We start from the raw sequence: 20,917 nt of genomic DNA on the forward strand, positions 1-20,917 counted from the left end.
ATATTAATAGAACTGAAGGGAGAAATAGATAACAATGTAATAATAGTAGGGAACTTCAATACCCCACATTCAACAATGGTTACATCACCCAGACAGAAAGTAAATAAGGAAACACTGTACTTGAACTATTCCTTAGACCAAATGGACCTGAGACACATACAGAACATACCACCAACAGCACCAGAATACACATTTTTCTCAATTGCATCTGAAACATTCTCCAGGATAGATCATATATTAAGTCACAAAATAAGCTTTAGCAAATGTAAGGAAACTGAAATCATACCAAGTATCTTTTCCAACCATAATAGTATGAAATTAGAAATTAATCAAAAGAGGAAAATGGAAAATTCACAAATGTGTGGAAATTAAACAACCTGAACACTCCTGAACAAATGAGTCAAAGAAGACATCAAAAAAGAAATCAAAAAATATCTTGAAACAAATAGAAATGGAAACACAGAACAAAAAAATATCAAAACTTATGGAGTGCAGCAAAAGCCATTCTAAGAGGGAAGTGTATAGCAACAGCCCCTACATTTAAAAGATAAAAAGAAAGATCACAGATAAATGACCTAACTTTACACCTCAAGGAAATAAAGAACTAAATGAGTTCAAAGATGGCAGAAGTAACAAAGATCAGAGCAGAAATAAACGAAATATAGACAGGGAAAACAATAGAAAAGATCAACAAAACTAAGACGGTATTCTGAAAAGATAAAATTGACAAACCTTTAGCTAGACTAAGAAAAAAGAGCAAAGACTCGGTGATCATGGGTTGCCTGTGCCCTGGTCATCGATAGTACAGGGAGAGGAGTTACTGAAAGACATTATTCCATGTTTGAAGGGCCCAGTTGTCCCTTCCAAACCCTGGATCTTTCACACACTATCTTTTTTCTCCTGCCATTCCCTTCAGAGCTCAGGCCTTTGCTGCCCCCCTCCGTGATATGCTGACCAGGCTAGCGCCCAGATTGCAGGGGTTCACTTTGTCTTTGAAGTTAAGGAGTCTCTTGGCAGAAACCAGTCAACACATCTATATTTGGATCTCACACTGGAACGAGTTCAGGTCGGTTCGGTGGGAGGTAGAAACCCTGTGACAGTGCCTTTGCTTAGTAGACTCCACAGATGCAACATGGTGCCCCCAAGAGGCATGCCTGGCTCCGAGATAACAGGTCAGCCTTAGATCTGGAGATTGTTGAGGAAGTCCCATGAGTTAGTGACCTTGGGGTGACGTGGGATCTGGGATTGCTGGTATTTCTCCCCAAGATTCCTACTGTTCATGGACACCAGTGGGGCAGAGAATGGACAGTGAGGTCTCCATGTGAAGAGCTCCCTGCTGCCTGCTCAGAGCATCACAGGAGAACTGTTCACTCAGCATGAGAGATCAGGGGCAAAGCACTGGGACTGGGGGCTTGGCATCCCCTTTAGCTGGCTCTGAGTCCTGACAGCAGTGCCCTTGGAGGGCCAGGGAAGGCTGACCCTGGTCCCTCTGCTGTGCCTGGATGACTTCAATAACCAAGAGATTTTTTCTTGAGTTGGCAGCTGCTCCTCATCATCATTTTCTCTCCATCCATCCATTCAATAAACCATATGGACCCATCCACCCCCCAAAAAAAGAGCAAAGACTCAAATAAAATTAGAAATGAAATCTAAATATGACACAATAGAAATACAAAGGATCATAAGAGACTATTATAAATAATCACATGCCAACAAATTGGATAACCTAAAAGAATGGATAAATTCCTAGAAATATAGAAACTACCAACACTGAATCATGAAGAAAAAGAAAATCTGGGCCAGGTGCCTGGAGGCATGTCAGCTGGTCCTTCGGCGGGCTTTTCGGGGACAAGGATGGCTATAGCCAGTGATTTCTACCTACACTACTATGTAGGGCACAAGGGCAAGTTTGGACACGAGTTTTTGGAGTTTGAGTTTTGGCCGGATGGAAAACTTAGATATGCCAACAACAGCAATTATAAAAATGATGTCATGATCAGAAGGGAGGCTTATGTACACAAGAGTGTAATGGAAGAACTGAAGAGAATTATTGATGACAGTAAATTACAAAAGAAGATGATGCTTTGTGGCCTCCCTCTGACAGGGCTGGCCGGCAGGAGCTTGAAATTGTAATTGGAGATGAACACATTTCTTTTACCACATCAAAAACGGGTTCTCTTATTGATGTTAATCAGTCAAAGGATCCTGAAGGCCTTCGAGTATTTTACTATTTGGTACAGGACGTGAAATGTTTAGTTTTTAGTCCTACTGGATTACATTTCAAGATTAAACCAATCTAAATTGTAAAAAAAAAAAAAAAGAAAATCTGAACAGATTAAGAATTAATACCAATCCTCCTCAAGCCCTTCCAAAAAACTGAAAAAGAGGGAGCACTTCCAAGCTCATTTTATGAGGCCAGCACTAGCCTTATACCAAAGCCAAATAATGACACTACAAGAAAAGTTTACTATAGACTAATATCACTAATGAATATGTATGCAAAAATTCTCAACAAAATACTAGCAAACCAAATTCAACATCACATTAAAAGGTTCATACACTATGATCAAGTAGGATTTATCCCTGAGATGCAAAGATTGTTCAACATACACAAATTAATAAATGTGATACACCAAATCATGATTCTCTCAATAGATGTAGAAAAAGCATTTCACAAAATTCAACATTCTTTCATGAAAAATGAACATCAAGTGAACTCTCAAGAAATTGGGTACAGAAGGAATATACCCCAACATAATAAAAACCATATATGACAAACTCACAGCTAACATACTCAGTGGTGAAAGGTTGAAAGCTTTCCCACTAAGATCAGGAACAAGAAAAGAGTTTCCACTCTCACTACTCCCATTCAGCATAGTACTGGAAGTCCCAGCAAGAGCAATCAGGCAAGAAAAATAAATAAATACATCCAAATCAGACAGGCAGAAGTAAAATAGTCTCTGTTTGCAGATGATATGACCTTAAAAACTCCACCAAAAACCCTATTAGAACTAATAAACAAATTCAGTAAAGTTGCAGGATACAAAATCAACAGGCAAAAATCAGTTGTGTTTCTGCATACTAACAGCAAATTATCTGAAAAAGATATAAAGAAAACAATCCCACTTATAATAGCATCAAAAATAATAAAATACTTAGAAATAAATTTAAATAAGATGTTGAAAGATCTGTACACTGACAAATTATAAGACATTGATAAAAAATAAATTGATGAAGACACAAATAAATGGAAAAAAATCTCTTGTATGTGAATTAGAATAATTAACATTGTTAAAATGTCTATATTACCAAAAGCCATCTATAGATTCAAGGCAATTCCTATTAAAATTCCAAAGGGGGCTTCCCTGGTGGCACAGTGGTTAAGAATCTGCCTGCCAATGCAGGGGACAGGGGTTCAAGCCCTGGTCCGGGAAAATCCCACATGCCGTGGAACAACTAAGCCTGTGCGCCACAACTACTGAACCTGTGCTCTAGAGCCCGCGAGCCACAACTACTGAGCCCGCATGTCACAGCTACTGAAGCCCGCGCACCTAGACCCTGTGCTCCCAACAAGAGAAGCCACCGCAATGAGAAGCCCATGTGCTGCAATGAAGAGTAGCCCCCACTTGCTGCAACTAGAGAAAGCCCGTGAATAGCAACGAAGACCCAACTCAGCCAAAAATTAAATTAATTAATTAATTTTTAAAAATTCCAAAGGCATTTTTCACAGAAATAGAAAAAACAATCCTAAAATTCATATGGAACCACATAAGACCCTGAATACCCAAAGCAATCCTGGGAAATAAGAACAAAGCTGGAGGCATCATGATTCCTGATTTCAAGCTCTATTACAACACAATAGTAATCAAAACAATATGATACTGGCATAAAAGTGACACACAGACCAATGGAACTGAATAAAGAACCCAGAAATAAACCCATGCATATACAGTCAACTAATACCTGACAAGGGAGCCAAGAATCCTCAACAGAAAAATTATAGTCTCTTCAATAAATGGTGTTGGAAAAACTGAATATGCACATGCGGAAGAATGAAATTGGACCCCTATATTATACCACTCACCAAATTAACTTGAAACAGATTAAAGACTTAAACATAAGACTTGAAACTGTAAAATACTAGAGGAAAACAGGGGAAAAGCTCCTTGATACTGGTTTTGGCAACAATTATTTTGGATATGACACCAATAGAGCAAGCAACAAAAGCAAAAATAAACAAGTGGGGCTACATCCAACTAAAAATCTTCTGCACAGCAAAAGAAACAATCAGCAAAACAAAAGTCAACTTACAGAATGGAAGTAAATATTTACAAACCATCTATCTTAGAAGAAGTTAATATGCAAAATATATAAGGAACTCATACAACTTAATAGCAAAATACAAACAATCCAATTAAAATGGACAAAGGATTTGAATAGATATTTTTCCAGAAAAGATATACAAATCGCCAACAGATACATGGGAAGGTACTCAACATCACTAATTACCAGGGAAATGCAAAAGATATCCCCACACACCTGTTAGAATGGCTATTATCAAAAAGACAAGAGACAACAGTGTTGGTGTGGAGGTAGAGAAAAGGGAACCTTTGTGCCCTGTTGGTGCGAAATGTGAATTGGTGAAGCCACTATGGAAAACAGGATGGAGGTTCCTCAAAAAAATTGAAAATAGAACTACCATATGAACCAGCAATCCCACTTCTGGGTATATACCCAAAGGAAATGAAATTACTATTTTGAAGAGATATCTATACTCCCGTGTTCATTCCAGCATTATTTACAATATTCAAGACATGGAAGTAACCAAAGCATCCACTGACAGATGAATGGATAAAGAAAATGTGATTTTATATATTTTTATGGGTACAAAAATTTGAAATATATCAATGCAGTATTACTCATCCATGAGAAAGAAAGAAATCCTGTCATTTGCAACAACATGGATGGACCTCGAGGGCATTATGCTAAGTGAAATAAGTCAGATAGAGAAAGACAAATACTGTATGATCTCAGTTATATGTGGAAACCAAAAAAAGCCAAACTCATAGAAAGAGAGAGTAGAATGGTGGTTGCCAGGGGCTGGGGCTGAGAGAAATGGGGAGAAATTGGTCAAAGGGTCCAAACTTTCAGTTATTAGATGAATAAGTCCTGGGGATCTAATGTACAGTGTGGTGACTACATTTAACAATACAGTATTATACGCTTGAAGGTTTCTAATTGAATGTTCTCACCACACGCAAAAAAACGTAATTATGTGAGGTGATGGATGCATTAACTAAGCTTATTGTGATAATCATTTCACAATATATATGTGTATTACATTGTACACCTTAAACTTTCTCAATACTATATGTCAATTTTATCTCAATAAAGCTGGTGGAATAAAAGAAACCTCTGAGCAACCAGGCAAAAAGATAAAGTCACTTACAAAAGAAAAAACTCAAGTTGGCCTTGGATTTCTTCTCGGCAGCACAGACTATGAGAAGACCCTGCAGCACCACCCGTAACACACACGAGACAAACAAAAAGCGAGCCAAGGGCGTTCTATCCAGCCAAGCTGTCCTTTAAGTATAAAAACGTAGAAAAGAACATTTGGAAACCCTGGGCATATTGTTCCTCTGATTCCCTCCTTGAGGAAACTATTAGAAGATAAATTTTAGCCAACCAAGAGGTGGCTGGGGAAACCAAAGGAGATGGACTACAAGTGAGAACAGAATGTACTTAATAGCAGAAATATTAAAACTAAAACAAACATGGGAATTGGGATGACAGAAGAAAAGTAAAAGTGATAAAAAAAACTTAAGTCTTTAAGGGCTTTCCTGGTGGCGCAGTGGTTGAGAGTCCGCCTGCCGATGCAGGGGACATGGGTTCGTGCCCCGGTCCAGGAAGATCCCACATGCCGCGGAGCGGCTGCGCCCGCGAGCCATGGCCGCTGAGCCTGCGCGTCCAGAGCCTGTTGCTCCGCAACGGGAGAAGAACTTAGTCTTTAAGTTGCTTACCTAGTAGTAATAACAGTAGGGTTACCCACAGGATGATGATGGTCATGGCAGTAACAGCAGTTATAATTATTGACTGGCTAACCATGAGCCAGGTACTACATAAAACACTGTGTGTGTGTGTGTGTGTGTGTGTGTGTGTGTGTGTGTGTGTGTGTGTGTGTGTATACACACAGTGTTTCATACAGTGTATACACACATATACACATATATACACACACGCATATATATATCTATCTATATATATATATCCCTAACAACCCATAAGGTAAACATCATCATCCCCATTCATAACTAAGAAAGCTAAAGCTCAGATTAGTTAAGTACCTCAACCACGATCACACAGCTAAGTGACAAATCCAAACCCAGGCCTGACTCCAAAGCCCAGGCTCTTGATTTTACCGCATTTGCGTTCATTGAACATAGGACAGAGCCTTATTCCTCTCTGCCTCATCATCATTTAACACAACTAATATAATATAGCATAATATAATAATAACAATCTATTTTTCCCGTTTTATAGATGAGGAAAGGAAGCAGAAAGGTTAAATGGCTTTCCCAAAGTTACACAGCTACGTAATCGACGGGGCAGCTAGCATGGCTCTAGAGCAGCGCTATCCAATACTAATTCAATGGTAGGTGAACCACAAGTATAATTTCCAATTTTCTAGTAGCCAAATCTTAGAAAAAACTTAATTTTATTAATATACTTGACGTAACCCATATGTTCCTATTATCATTGTGACATATAATCTATATTAAAAACTCTTCATGTCATAATTCACCTGTTTTCCTCACTCAGTCTTTGAAATCCAGGGTGTATTTTATACTTACAGCACATCTCAAATCGGACTCACATTTCCGTGCTCAGTAGCCACATGTGGTCAGCGGCTCCCTATTTAACAGAGCAGCTCCAAAGCTACAGGTGGCACCAACTTAACAACGCACGAACTCTCCATTTTCCATTCTCCAGCACTGATTCCTGAAGTGTTATTTTATAAAATCAAAAAAGAAAGTAACTAGTTATATTATCTACCTCCACAGAAAACCCATCCTGGGGTTAGGGTTTCACTCTTATAAAAAGGTCGTATGTATGCGTGTCGTTGGATCATATTTTTGGATCATATTTTTGATGGTAATCTGTTCTCCCTCTACTTTCTCTTCCCTACCCACTCCCTCCACATTCAAGCAGCCATTCTCTCCTTGCCCCAAAGAAGGCAGAGCAGAAAGATGGAATAGGCTGCAAGACATTCTGGCTTTTTCCTTTTAAGCCTAACCCCTGAGGAGAGGCGCTGGGGTTTACAGAGCAGGCAGCTTTAAGAAGCAGGAGGTAGAGAGGAGTCATCCCAGATTAGAAGGACATTCCCCTTGGCTTGGGGGAGAGGAGGAGAGCATCCCAGGAGAGGGTGGGAACTGGCTCCGTGTCTTTGCAGCACCTTGGGAGCAAGGCGCAGGGTGAACGGGGGTGGGGCAGAGTCTGCAAACGACTCCCACATCCGAAGCCAGCACGGGAGCAGCAGAGAACTGCTCAACCTGGAGTGGCCGTGAGACGGGGACAATGGGTATTTATAGGGCGGTTTGCAGGAAGAGATGTCTAATTACTAGAGACCCCTCCCGATGCCTTAGCACTGCCTAGGATCTCCAAGCTGTGGGAAAAGCTCAGGAGGAGTCCCTGGGAATGACTGGGGTTAATTTCCCCCCAATCCACTGGGATAGAAGGGCACCGGAATCAAAAATTAAACTGAATTCTAGAAATCAAAGCAAGTGTCTGGCTGGACTTGTTTTTGTGACCAGACATTCATATCTGCCACTTAGGGGGCCTCACTTGAGCCTGTCAGGGGCAGTGGGCAGTGTCCCCCCACAAACCATTACACCGGAGCCAGTTCATCTCCAGTGGACGGCTGTAACCCAGGAGGAACTGGAGTGCTGAGGCGTGTGGCCTCTCAGAAGTCACTGCCGACTTGGGGAACACCAGTGGCCTGGGATGAAACCGAGTTTCAAAGAATACCACGGAATACGTTTAAGTCCTGATCAGACACAAAGCAATCAGCAAAAAGGCCACTTGTTGGGGTTTGCTTAAATGATGAGTTTCCCTGACTCCCTGAGAAGACCCAGAAATAGAGGGGTGTAGAAGATGATTTTCGGGCCACTATTTCAGACTCTGAGGAAAGAAGGACTATTTCAGCAGCAGCAGTAGCCATAGCTCTACTAGACAGGACAGATGAAGACCATCACTGCAGCCAAGCCCGGGCTGACACTGTAACAGGAAGAACAAATCTGACTCCATGTTAGACCTGTTCCTTTTACTGTAACCCTTTGTGCTTTGTTGCTTGTGCTTAATCATGCTGGCTCTGCACCTTTTGTAAGAGAATGTTGCCTGTAGCCTGAAATATACAGGATAGCCTACTCTCAGGGCTCTGACCTTTAAGAGTCCATTCATACAGAGATAAAAGGTTGCAGAACAGAGAATAACATTTGCCTTGTTGGAGGTTTACAGGAACATCGTGACCTGACCTATGTGGACAGCTGCAAGAGCAAAGGAATCCAACACCAAGAAGTCTGCAACAACTAACCACACCCCTCCCTCACCTGGCCTTTAAAAGTGCTTTGCTGAAACCCTTCAAGGAGTTTGGGGTTTTGGGCACAAGCCACCCATCTCCTTGTGTGTCCCTGCAGTAAACCTTTCTCTGCTCCAAACTCGGACATTTCAGTACTGTTTGGCCTCACTACGGATCAGGCACGTGAACTTGCATTCAGTAACACCATGTTTAAGGACTTTAGGAAGAGAGGCAGGAGCACTGTCCACAGGTCTCTACAAGCCAGGTGTCAAGACAAGGAGACCCCCGCTACCTGCCCATCAGGCCTACTCCTTAACCTGCAGTCAGTGACTGCTAGGAGACTGTGGGGGAGGGAGAGCCCAGACCCAGGGCAAGAATGGGGAAAGTGTTGCTCAGTCCTGGAGAGAAATCTTTCCCAAGGAAAAATGCCTGGAGTTTGGGGAAAGTCAACATGCCTCTGTTTTATTTTGCTTATAAGTGAAATGAATATTTCACAGTACACAGAGACTGTTAAGAGAACCCACACTCATTAACGGGGAAGGAAAGCCAAACTTCAGGGGACTGGGTGGCTCAGAGGAGCTCCAGAAGGTAGCATCATCACTCTGGTCCCATAGCAATCTAGGCTCTGTTGGCACCCTTTCCCCTCCCCAGTAAATAGTCAAGGAGAGTAGTTAAACAGAGAAAGAGGCAAGGACACCTACATGGAAGGTGCTGGCTACACAGCAGAGCAGCCACCCCCCTGCTGTATGCCCCGTGAATATAAACATGAGCAGGGACCCACCCAACTCTGGGTGGAAAGCCAAGGGGAAGGATGGCCACGAGGAGGAAGAGTGTAGAGCTGCAGCTTCAGGTCAGCGTCACCTGCCATATTAGATCCCCCACCCTTCTTACATCTAAATCACAGATCCTGCTCCCCGCAGTGAGGGGAATCCATCCGAGGCTGATGGAGCATTCCTACACGGGATGGAGCCTGCGCCGGAAGAAAGCAGAATTTCTAAGGCAGAAAGTCATCCCTGGAAGGGAAAGGGGAGAAGTCTACTCAGTGCCCAGGTTCATGAACTCAACTCCTGGGAGCCCGAGATTATGACCCACCCAGCCAGGGCTGCCAACGTCCTGGGATCCCGGTGCAAAGCCACTGCTCCAGCCCCGCCCTCGTGCAGGTGAGAAGCCATTCCTTTCTAGAAACAGAGAGATTTGCTTCAGGAGATGTGGATGGCTGGGATCATGTCATGAGATAGTATGAGATATTGCACCCTACACACACACACACACACACACACACACACACACACACACACACACACACACACACACACACACACACACCAGAATATTATTCAGCCCTTAAAAGGAAGGAAATTCTGACTCATGCTATGACATGGATGAACCTTGAGAACATTACGCTAAATAAAGTAAGCCAGTCACAAAATGACACGTATTGTATGACCCCACTTATATGGGGCATCTAGAGCGGTCAGATTCAGAGACACAAAGTAGGATGTTAAGTGCTGAGGGCTGTGGGGAGGGACAAATGGGAAGTTGTTTAATGGGTACAGAGTTTCAATTTTCCGAAATGGAGAGAGTTCTGGAGACTGGGTTGCACAACAAGGTGAATGTACTTGACACCTCACTACTGAATTTAGGGAATATACTTAACACTTAGAAATGGTCACAATGGTAAATTTTATGTTATGTACATTTCACAACAATTTTTAAAACTATTATTTTGACTACAGAGGTTTTTTGCATTGATGTGGTACATGGGGTGATGGTAAGTCACAGGCTAAAAAGCCAACTATCTAGAAACCTCAAAGTCAGAAACAGCAGGACATTTCTTTCAGTTGCCAGTTCACTTCTCTGAGCAATGCTTCTCTAGCCCCTCCCTTGATAGTCTGTCTTTTCTACACAACAGAAGGCAAAATTATCTCCCGAGGAGACACCCTCCCTTCCCAAACTAGAGAGGGCCTGAGGAAACTCACACTGATAAATGCTTGAGACAAATGATGGAGAAGCAGGGAGGGGAAACTGATCGGGGAAAGATTGGAGAACTGCCTCTGAGCCCGAGTGAGGTTGAAAACCACACATTTTGCAAACAAAAATCGTCTCAAGGATTTCTGGCCAGTTTTTGAGTGGGAGAGGTAGGCTCTGAAATGTTGGCATTCCTGGGACATTCTGATGGATTGAGGAGACAAGATCACATACTTAGGATCTGGGACACTCTTCCCAAATTCAGAACACGTGATCACTGAAATGGCATTAGGATGGCAGGCCACGCTCTGCGCATTTCATTCTAAGAAAAATGTTTTTATCTGTAATTTGATTCGTATGCTTCACAGGGGTTGGAAAGACGGTGGTTGTTGAAAATGTAAGCTATGCAGCCAGACGTGCTTCCCTCTATAACTAAGTTGCCAAGGAACGCACAGGCCCAAATGAAACCCCATTTATGGTCACTGGCACACCTTGGGGAGCTGGTGACATCTCACATTCTTTAACTTCATTGATTCATTGCCCACTAGGCTTAATCTTGTAAATTACTTTCAAAGGCATGGCATACATCCTAAATTACTTTTTTTCTTAGATTAGCATCAATCTTGCTTATCAACTGACATTTTCTCAAATTCCCTGGAAATGTCCACCTCACCATCAGAGCAAAGCTGTAAGTTACCTAAGGCAGCGGCCCTGACGAGCTCGACGGGAACCTCTCCCCAGCTCTGCTTTGGGGCACTAAGAACCTGAATCCACAAAGTGTGTGTCTAGGACACACTCTGTGATTCAACCCCCTGCCTGGGTCTCCACCTGACCCCCTAGCCCGGGATTGCAAATGCCTCCTACCCAGTCCCAGGGCCCTTCTCCCAGGAGCCTTTGCAACACTGTTATGTAAACAGAGGAAACTTGCAAGCATGTGTATCCTGCAGCTTCTCCCCCAGCCCCAAACAACCCCCAAAGAGTAATTCCTGCCTTGTTTGAAGCTAGAAATCCTTCTGTTGATTAGTAAAAACGAGCAGGAAGGTGGAGGTGGGGGTGGGCTTTCTCAGACTTCTAACCACCCCCGCGCCGCATCATGTCACGGTCCCACAGGAGCTGCCGTCCCTGCTCTTCTCGGCGGCGTTTACTCAGTGTAGTTGGCACTTGGCAATTTCATCAGCTCCCCGAAGAAACTCCCATCTCCTGCTTCCTGAGGAACCTTCTAGTGCTGGTTTCCCGAATCACAGTACTATTTCTCACTTATTTCCTGACCTCGTTCTCTACGCCTGTTAAACTCTCTGATCACATCCTTTGAATGAAAGGGGAAGTTCACTCAGCCTCCATAGAGGTTCCTGTGTGGCCTTGGCCCTCACAAGAGGCAGGTCCATCCCTCATGTGCATGTAGAAACACCGCCATCACTGATGGGGAAGCAACAGAAAACCCACAAGAAGTGAGGGCATCCTCGCTACAGCTTCCAGCCAACCTGGGCAACAGAGCAGCTCTGCCTTGCCAAGAACTAAGAGTGCGCTGACACGCCTGGGGCCAGGTCTCCAGAAGTTTCCCAAGTTAGGAGACACATCTCACTGAGGCCACTTCCCTAGGTAATACACTTATGCCTGGTTGCCAGGCTGCCAAATTCCCCACTAACATCCAAGAACTCTGCCCTTGCACCACAGGAATAATACAAAAGGTAGGGTGAGTCCCGCCCTAGAGCTAAGGCTAGGGATCATCTGAAGTTATTAAGACATAAAGTACACTGTTTCTTTTCCATCCCAGGTACCTGGAGGGAGTTTTCCTTTCAGTTTCCTTGAATTCCAAGTAATTACACTGTCGCCATCCTTAATGGGGAAGGCAGGAAGTTCCACGCACTCTGTTCTCTCTGCAAATGCATGGAATCTGAAACAGGAAGAGATATGCCACATCAGGCTAGTAAGTGGTATCTCTGCGCACTATCTATTCATCCTCCCAAGACTGGGAACTTGCTCTTCTGTGGTGCTAGGCATCTTCCAAGTGTTCACTGCTTTTCCCTGTGCCTTGTCAATTCCCACAAATAAAAGACAGGAAGGTGGAAGGCACCAGAGAATTGCGGAGCCATTGGGATTTTAACTGATGACTCTTCTGTTCATTAGAGGATACTTAGCTCAACCAAATGGTATTTATCGACCCTGGAAAAATGATACCCTGTGCTTAGACTTACCCTTTTGTTCCCAGGGTTCAATCATGTAAACACAGTTTGGACAAGCCCAGAGGCTAATGAGGGGCCCAACAGTGCCCAGAGTCCTGCGGGTTCACTGTTGAAAGCTGGTGACAAGAGGCAGCGTTGGCTCATCTGCCCACTGCTGAGGGGCTTCAGTCAACTTTCACTTGGCAAATACACACCTCCCCAGGACCTGAGCATCAGCACTAATGAAAAGAACTCAGTGTGGGCACGTTTTTAAGGCAGCCTCTCAGAGTGTGGTCCTAGGAGCAGCACCTGGGAGCTGGCTAGGGATGCACATTCCCCGGGCCCCACCTGATCTGCCGAGTCAGAATATGCACTTCAACAAGATCCCCAGGGGATTCATAAGCAGCTTGAAGCTAAAAAAGCGCTCATGTACCAATGTTCACAGCAGCACTATTCACAACAGTCAAGACATGGAAGCAACCTAAGTGTCCACTGACAGAGGAATGGATAAAGAAGATGTGTGTATATATACAATGGAATATTCCTCAGCCATAAAAAAGAATGAAATAATGCCATTTGCAGCAACATGGATGGATCTAGACATTATCATACAAAGTGAAGTGAGCCAAAGACAAATATCATATGATATCACTTATACGTGGAATCTAAAAAAAAGATACAAATGAACTTATTCACAAAACAGAAACAGACTCATAGCATAGAAGACAAACTTGTAGTGACCAAAGGGGGAAGGGGGGGAGGCATAAATTAGGAGTTTGGGATTAAAATATGTACACTACTGTACATAAAATAACCAACAAGGACCTACTGTATAGCACAGGGAACTATACTCAATATCTTGTAATAACCTATAATGGAAAAGAATCTAAAAAAGAATATATATCTATACACATGTATACATATATACACATACATGTGTAGAAAACTGAATCACTTTGCCGTATACCTGAAACTAACACACCATTGGAAATCAACTGTATTTCAATTTTAAAAAATTTTTTTAAGCACTGGTGTAGCGTTCCAGGTGATGATGGGCTAAATCGCACCCTCAAAGCCAGTTGTCTGGAATCCAAAAAATCAGTAATAGCAGGAAATTTCTTTCAGATGGCAGAGGAGATCTCTGAGTAATGCTCCTCTGGCCTCTCAAGAGTACCATCCCTGCCTATCGCCACTCATGACGCAAAAAGAACCCTGAAACATGAGCTGGGATGGACAGAAGGATGGGCAGATGGCGGGAGAGGTCTGTGGGCCTTGCCTGGGCCATAGAAGGCCTCAGTCTCATCTATTTCTAAAGGGTTTCAGGTGACACTGGGACAATGAAAGCAGGGGCTTCCTCCAAAACAGAAATGCCCAGTTTCCTTCGTCCCATTGTTACCAGCCTGGGCTCTCAGACTCCTTAATCAATAGAAATTGATAAAAGAGGCCAGAGAAATTCAGGCAAGGCTTTATTGGTACTCTTGCTGCAGCACAAGGGCATGAAAACAAGTAGCAGGTTCCCTCGCTAAGCAGTGAAGGTGGAGGCAGATCAGTGGGTGGGGCTGGAGGGGGGGGCTTAGGTGGTCTGCCCATCCCCTTGGTGGTGCTGTGCGCAGGGATCATGCTCAGGACCCTGCTTTTGCTCCCAGGCCCTCAGAAATAGCAGCTGGGTTTTGGCCTTTTTGTATTTTATTGTTCATAATTTGCCCCGACTACCCATGCAGGCAGTTATTTTTAGTCCCTTATAGTTCCTCTGTATTCTGTTGCTGGAGGAGACGTTTGTCCAGCTGCAGGCACTGCAGTAAAGGGTCCCAGGTCCGCACCTGTCTCACTACGACCTCCCTGCAGGACAGACGGGGGGATGATCGAGGTTTGTCCTGACAGGCCTCACACTCTGAGTGCCAAGGCCTTTGCCCAGAATTTTCTACTCTGAAGAACAGGGCAGACATTTCCTCTGGCTAATACAGCCTCGCTTGTGCAGAAAGCAAATCACGATCAAGTCAGGCTCTTTGGAGAGTCTGAGGAGTGTAGCGCTGTGTCTGAGAGCTGGTGGCTCTGTCCAGACACAGCCTCAGGCACCGGGGGACACAGAGTCCAGCCTCCCTGCAAGCTGAAATGCTCAGGACGCGCCCTTTACAGTTTGATAATAACTGCTCTTCAGCTGGGGCTCAACAGCAGAAGATGCACTGAGACCATCCAGGACGCCCGGGAGGAGGTGGGCTGGCAGGTAGCAGAGCGGGCAGGGGCACTGCTGGTCGTGGGTTGGCCTCACTTCCCAGGACTAGAGGAGGGACAGAAGGGCCCGGGTGTACCCCGTCCTCTTCTGCAGAATCCGCTCTCCACGGAGCATGACCTGAAAGTCAGGGGCTGAACTGCAGCTTCTCCCGTGTTAAATTACTCCCTGGCCTCTCACCTTCCCAGAGAGTGTCCCACATGAGCTGAGTAGAGGACCAGCAAGAAAGGTGGCCCCGCCAGCTGGGTTTTTCTCTCTCCACTAGCAAAAGTGGGGGCAGTGAGCCCCTTCTGTATTTGGGGGTTTCAAGAGCCCAGAATTGAAGCCAAACACCTGCTGTTAAAAGATTTCAAAGCGCTTTATGAGAAGCCAGAGCACTGGTCTTCAGAATCACCAGGGATCCTGTTAAAAATGCATATCCCTGTTCCTCCCTAGATCCTGAAAATCAGAATCTCTGGGACTGTGGTCAAGACATCTGCATTTTAATCAAGATTCCTAGGTAGTGAAAGGCTTTGCAAAGTGAAAGCCTAACTGCATATTCCCAGACTCCCCTCTACTGTGCAAAATCAGCCTGCAAGGTGAAGCCCACGTCTCCCAGGCCAATATGATGAGCAGCTAAATTTGAGAACAAATGCTCAAGAGTGGGCATTTTACCCATTTTAGACAGGCTGACTTAGGAAAGAACTCAGCCATTCTCCTTGTTACCACATAAGGAGCTGGTCTCTCTCTACAAGAGACACAAACTCTCTCACATGCACAGACGGGGTTGTTTTGAAATGTAGGTATTATTATTATTATTCAGGTATAGTGAGGCCAACAGATCAGGAGACAGCTACCATTGAAAAGATAGTTTACAAGGAGACCTTCAAGATGGCAGAGGAGTAAGACGTGGAGATCACCTTCCTCCCCACAGATACACCAGAAATACATCTACACGTGGAACAACTCCTGCAGAACACCTACTGAATGCTTGCAGAAGACCTCAGACTTCCCAAAAGGCGAGAAACTCCCCACGTACCTGGGTAGGGCAAAAGAAAAAAGGAAAAACAGAGACAAAAGAATAGGGATGGGACCTGCACCTCTGGGAGGGAGCTGTGAAGGAGGAAAGGTTTCCACACACTAGGAAGCCCCTTCGCGGGCGGAGGGGGGAAGCTTCGGTGGTGGAGGGGGGAAGCTTCAGAGCCGCGGAGGAGAGCGCAGCAACAAGGGTGCGGAGGGCAAAGCAGAGAGATTGCCGCACAGAGGATCGGTGCCGACCAGCACTCACCAGCCCAAGAGGCTTGTCTGCTCACCCGCCGGGGCGGGTGGGGGCTGGGAGCTGAGGCTCGGGCTTCAGAGGTCGGATCCCAGGGAGAGGACTGGGGTTGGCTGCGGGAACACAGCCTGAAGCGGGTTAGTGCACCACGGCTAGCCGGGAGGGAGTCCAGGGAAAAGTCTGGAGCTGCCGAAGAGGCAAGAGAACATTGTTACAGGTGCGTGAGGAGAGGGGATTCAGAGCACCGCCTAAATGAGCTCCAGAGACAGGGGCGAGCCGCGGCTATCAGCGTGGACCGCAGAGACGGGCATGAGACGCTAAGGCTGCTGCTACCGCCACCAAGAAGCCTGTGTGTGAGCACAGGTCACTCTCCACAGCTCCCCTCCCAGGAGCCTGTGCAGCCCGCCACTGCCAGGGTCCCATGATCCAGGGACAACTTCCCTGGGAGAACACATGGCACGCTTCAGGCTGGTGCAACGTCATGCTGGCCTCTGCCTCCGCAGGCTCACCCCACATCCGTACCCCTACCTCCCCCCAGCCTGAGTGAGCCAGAGCCCCCGAATCAGCTGCTTCTTTAACTCTGTCCTGTCTGAGCCAACAACAGATGCCCTCAGGTGACCTACATGCAGAGGCAGGGCCAAATCCAAAGCTGAACCCCAGGAGTTGTGCGAACAAAGAAGAGAAAAGGAAATCTCTCCCAGCAGCCTCAGGAGCAGCAGATTAAATCTCCACAATCAACTTGATGTACCCTGCATCTGTGGAATACCTGAATAGACAACGAATCATCCCAAAATTGAGGTGGTGGACTTTGGGAGCAACTGTAGACTTGGGGTTTGCTTCCTGCATCTAATTTGTTCCTGGTTTTATGTTTATCTTAGTTTAGTGTTTAGAGTTTATTATCACTGGTAGATTTGTTTATTGATTTGGTTGCTCTTCCTTTTTCTTTCGAAATATATATATATGTATTGTTTTTCCTTTTTCTCTTTCTGTGAGTGTGTATGTGTTTGCTTCCTTGTGTGATTTTGTCTGTATAGCTTGGCTTTTACCATTTGTCCTAGGGTTCTGTCTGTCCGTTTTTTTTAGTATAGTTTTTCGCACTTATCATTGGTGGATCTGTTTCTTGGTTTGGTTGCTCTCTTCTTTCTTTCTTTTTTTAAATTACATTTTAATTTTTTTAAATAATTTTTTAAAATATTTTATTTTAATAACTTTATTTTATTTTATTTATTTATTTATTTCTATTTTTCTCCCTTCTCTTCTGAGCCATGTGGTTGACAGGGGCTTGGTGCTCCAGCCAGGTGTCAGGCCTGTGCCTCTGAGGTAGGAGAGCTGAGTTCAGGACATTGGTCCACCAGAGATCTCCCGGCTCCATGGAATATCAAACAGCGAAAGCTCTCCCAGAGATCTCCATCTCAACGCTAAGACCCAGCTCCACTCAATGACCAGCAAGCTACAGTGCTGGACACCCTATGCCAAACAACTAGCAAGACAGGAACACAACACAACCCATTAACAGAGAGGATGCCTAAAATCATAATAAGTCCACAGATACCCCAAAACACACCACCAGATGTGGACCTGCCCACCAGAAAGACAAGATCCAGCCTCATCCACCAGAACACAGGCACTAGTCCCCTCCACCAGGAAGCCTACACAACCCACTGAACCAACCTTAGCCACTGGGGGCAGACACTAAAAACAACGGGAACTACAGACCTGCAGCCTGTGAAAAGAAGACCCCAAACACAGTAAGTTAAGTAAAATGAGAAGACAGAGAAACACACACCAGATGAAGAAGTAAGGTAAAAACCCACCAGACCAAACAAATGAAGAGGAAACAGGAAGTCTACCTGAAAAAGAACACACAGTAAAAACAGTAAAGATGATCCAAAATCTTGGAAATAGAAAGGAGAAAATAGAAGAAATGTTTAACAAGGACCTAGAAGAATGAAAAGCTAACAAACAATGATGAACAACACAATAAATGAAATTAAAAATTCTCTAGAAGGAATCAATAGCAGAATAACTGAGGCAGAAGAACGGATAAGTGATCGGGAAAATAAAAGAGTGGAAATAACTACTGCAGAGCAGAATAAAGAAAAATAATGGAGAGAATTGAGGACAGTCTCAGAGACCTCTGGGACAACATTAAACACACCAACATTTGAATTATAGGGGTACCAGAAAAGAAGAGAAAAAGAAAGGGACTGATAAAATACTTGAAGAGATTATACTTGAAAACTTCCCTAATATGGGAAAGGAAATAGTCAATCAAGTCCAGGAAGTGCAGAGTCCCAAACAGGATAAATCCAAGGAGAAACATGCCAAGACATATCAAACTATCAAAAATTAAATACAGAGAAAAAATATTAAAAGCAGCAAGGGAAAAACAATAAATAACATACAAGGGAATCCCCATAAGGTTAAGAGCTAATCTTTAAGCAGAAACTCTGCAAGCCAGAAGGGAGTGGCAGGACATATTTTAAGTGATGAAAGGGAAGAACCTACAACCAAGATTACACTACCCAGCAAGAATCTCACTCACATTCCACGGAGAAGTTAAAACCTTTACAGATAAGCAAAAATTCAGCACCACAAAACCAGCTTTACAACAAATGCTAAAGAAACTTCTCTAGGCAGGAAACACAAAAGAAGGAAAAGACCTAGAATAACAAACCTAAAACAGTTAAGAAAATGGTAATAGGAACATACATATCGATAATTACCTTAAATGTAAATGGATTAAATGCTCCAACCAAAACACATAGACTGGCTGAATGGATACAAAAACAAGACCCGTATATATGCTGTCTACAAGAGACCCACTTCAGACCTAGAGACACATACAGATGGAAAGTGAGGGGATGGAAAAAGATATTCCATGCAAATGGAAATCAAAAGAAAGCTGGAGTAGCAGTACTCATATCAGATAAAATAGACTTTAAAATAAAGACTATTACAAGAGACAAAGAAGGAGACTACATAATGATCAAGGGATCAATTCAAGAAGAAGATATAACAATTGTAAATATTTATGCACCCAACATAGGAGCACCTCAATACATAAGGCAAATACTAACAGCCATAAAAGGGGAAATTGACAGTAACACAATCATAGTAGGGGACTTTAACACCCCACTTTCACCAATGGACAGATCATCCAAAATGAAAATAAATAAGGAAACACAAGCTTTAAATGACACATTAAACACGACGGACTTAATTGATATTTATAGGACATTCCATCCAAAGACAACAGAATACACTATCTTCTCAAGTGCTCATGGAACATTCTCCAGGATAGATCATATCTTGGGTCACAAATCAAGCCTTGGTAAATGTAACAAAATTGAAATCATATCAAGTATCATTTCTGACCACAATGCCTTGAGACTAGATACCAATTACAGGGAAAAATCTGTAAAAAATAGAAACACATGGAGGCTAAACAATACACTACTTAATAACCAAGACATCATTGAAGAAATCAAAGAGGAAATCAAAAAATAGCTAGAGAAAAATGACAACGAAAACACGACAACCCAAAACCTATGAGATGGAGGAAAAGCAGCTCTGAGAGGGAAGTTTATAGCAATATAATCCTACCTTAAGTAACAAGAAACATCTCAAATAAACAACCTAATCTTACACCTAAAGCAACCAGAGAAAGAAGAACAAAAAAACCCTAAAGTTAGCAGAAGGAAAGAAATCATAAAGATCAGATCAGAAATAAATGAAAAAGAAATGAAGTAAACAATAGCAAAGATCAATAAAACTAAAAGCTGGTTCTTTGAGAAGATAAACAAAATTGATAAACCATTAGCCAGACTCATCAAGAAAAAGGAGAAGAAATAAATCAGTAGAATTAGAAATGAAAAAGGAAAGTAACAACTGACACTGCAGAAATACAAAGGATCATGAGAGATTACTACAAGCAACTGTATGCCAATAAAATGGACAACCTGGAAGAATTGGACAAATTCTTAGAAAAGTACAACCTTCTGAGTCTGAACCAGGAAGAAATAGAAAATGTAAACAGACCAATCACAAGCACTGAAATCGAGACAATGATTAAAAATCATTCAACAGGGCTTCCCTGGTGGCAAGGGTTGAGAGTCCGCCTGCCGATGCAGGGGACATGGGTTCGTGCCCCAGTCAGGGAGAATCCCACATGCCGCGGAGTGGCTAGGCCCATGAGCCATGGCCACTGAGCCTGCGCAACCGGAGCCTGTGCTCTGCAACAGGAGAGGCCGCAACAGTGAGAGGCCTGCATACCACAAAAAAAAAAAAAAAAAATCCGTCCAACAAAAAAAAAAACCCAGGACCAGATGGCTCCACAGGTGAATTCTATCAAACATTTAGAGAAGAGTTAACACCTCTCCTTCTCAAACTTTTCCAAAACATAGCAGAGGGAGGAACACTCCCAAACTCATTCTACGAGGCCACCATGAGCCTGATACCAAAACCAGACAAAGATGTCCCAAAGAAAGAAAACCACAGGCAGTATCACTGATGAAAACACATGCAAAAATCCTCAACAAAATACTAGCAAACAGAATCCAACAGCACATTAAAAGGATCATACACCATGATCAAGTGGGGTTTATCCCAAGAATGCAAGGATTCTTCAATATATGCAAATCAATCAATGTGATACACCATATTAACAAACTGAAGGAGAAAAACCATATGATCATCTCAATAAATGCAGAAAAAGCTTTTGACAA

The 20,917-nt window shown here is 43.6% G+C and overlaps 1 protein-coding gene, 1 non-coding gene and 1 pseudogene across 2 annotated transcripts in view; 2 read left to right on the forward strand and 1 right to left on the reverse strand.

Annotated features, from left to right (window-relative positions):
- VWA3B (von Willebrand factor A domain containing 3B) overlaps nt 1-20,917 on the reverse strand; it is a 207,997-nt gene that overhangs the window by 153,171 nt on the left and 33,909 nt on the right. The window contains exon 8 of the mRNA XM_027128900.1: nt 12,322-12,437. Within this exon, the coding sequence (XP_026984701.1) occupies nt 12,322-12,437 (116 nt within the window). The remainder of the gene's footprint in view (nt 1-12,321; nt 12,438-20,917) is intronic.
- LOC113632211 (small nucleolar RNA SNORA71) lies at nt 764-886 on the forward strand. The gene has a single exon (XR_003437730.1). It is a non-coding gene; the product is annotated as a small nucleolar RNA SNORA71 (small nucleolar RNA).
- LOC113632058 (protein mago nashi homolog 2 pseudogene) lies at nt 1,777-2,304 on the forward strand (annotated as a pseudogene).

The sequence above is a fragment of the Aethalodelphis obliquidens genome, unplaced genomic scaffold, assembly GCF_003676395.1.
Source record: "Aethalodelphis obliquidens isolate GAN/ISIS:26980383/991018 unplaced genomic scaffold, ASM367639v1 scaffold35, whole genome shotgun sequence".
NCBI lineage: Eukaryota > Metazoa > Chordata > Mammalia > Artiodactyla > Delphinidae > Aethalodelphis > Aethalodelphis obliquidens.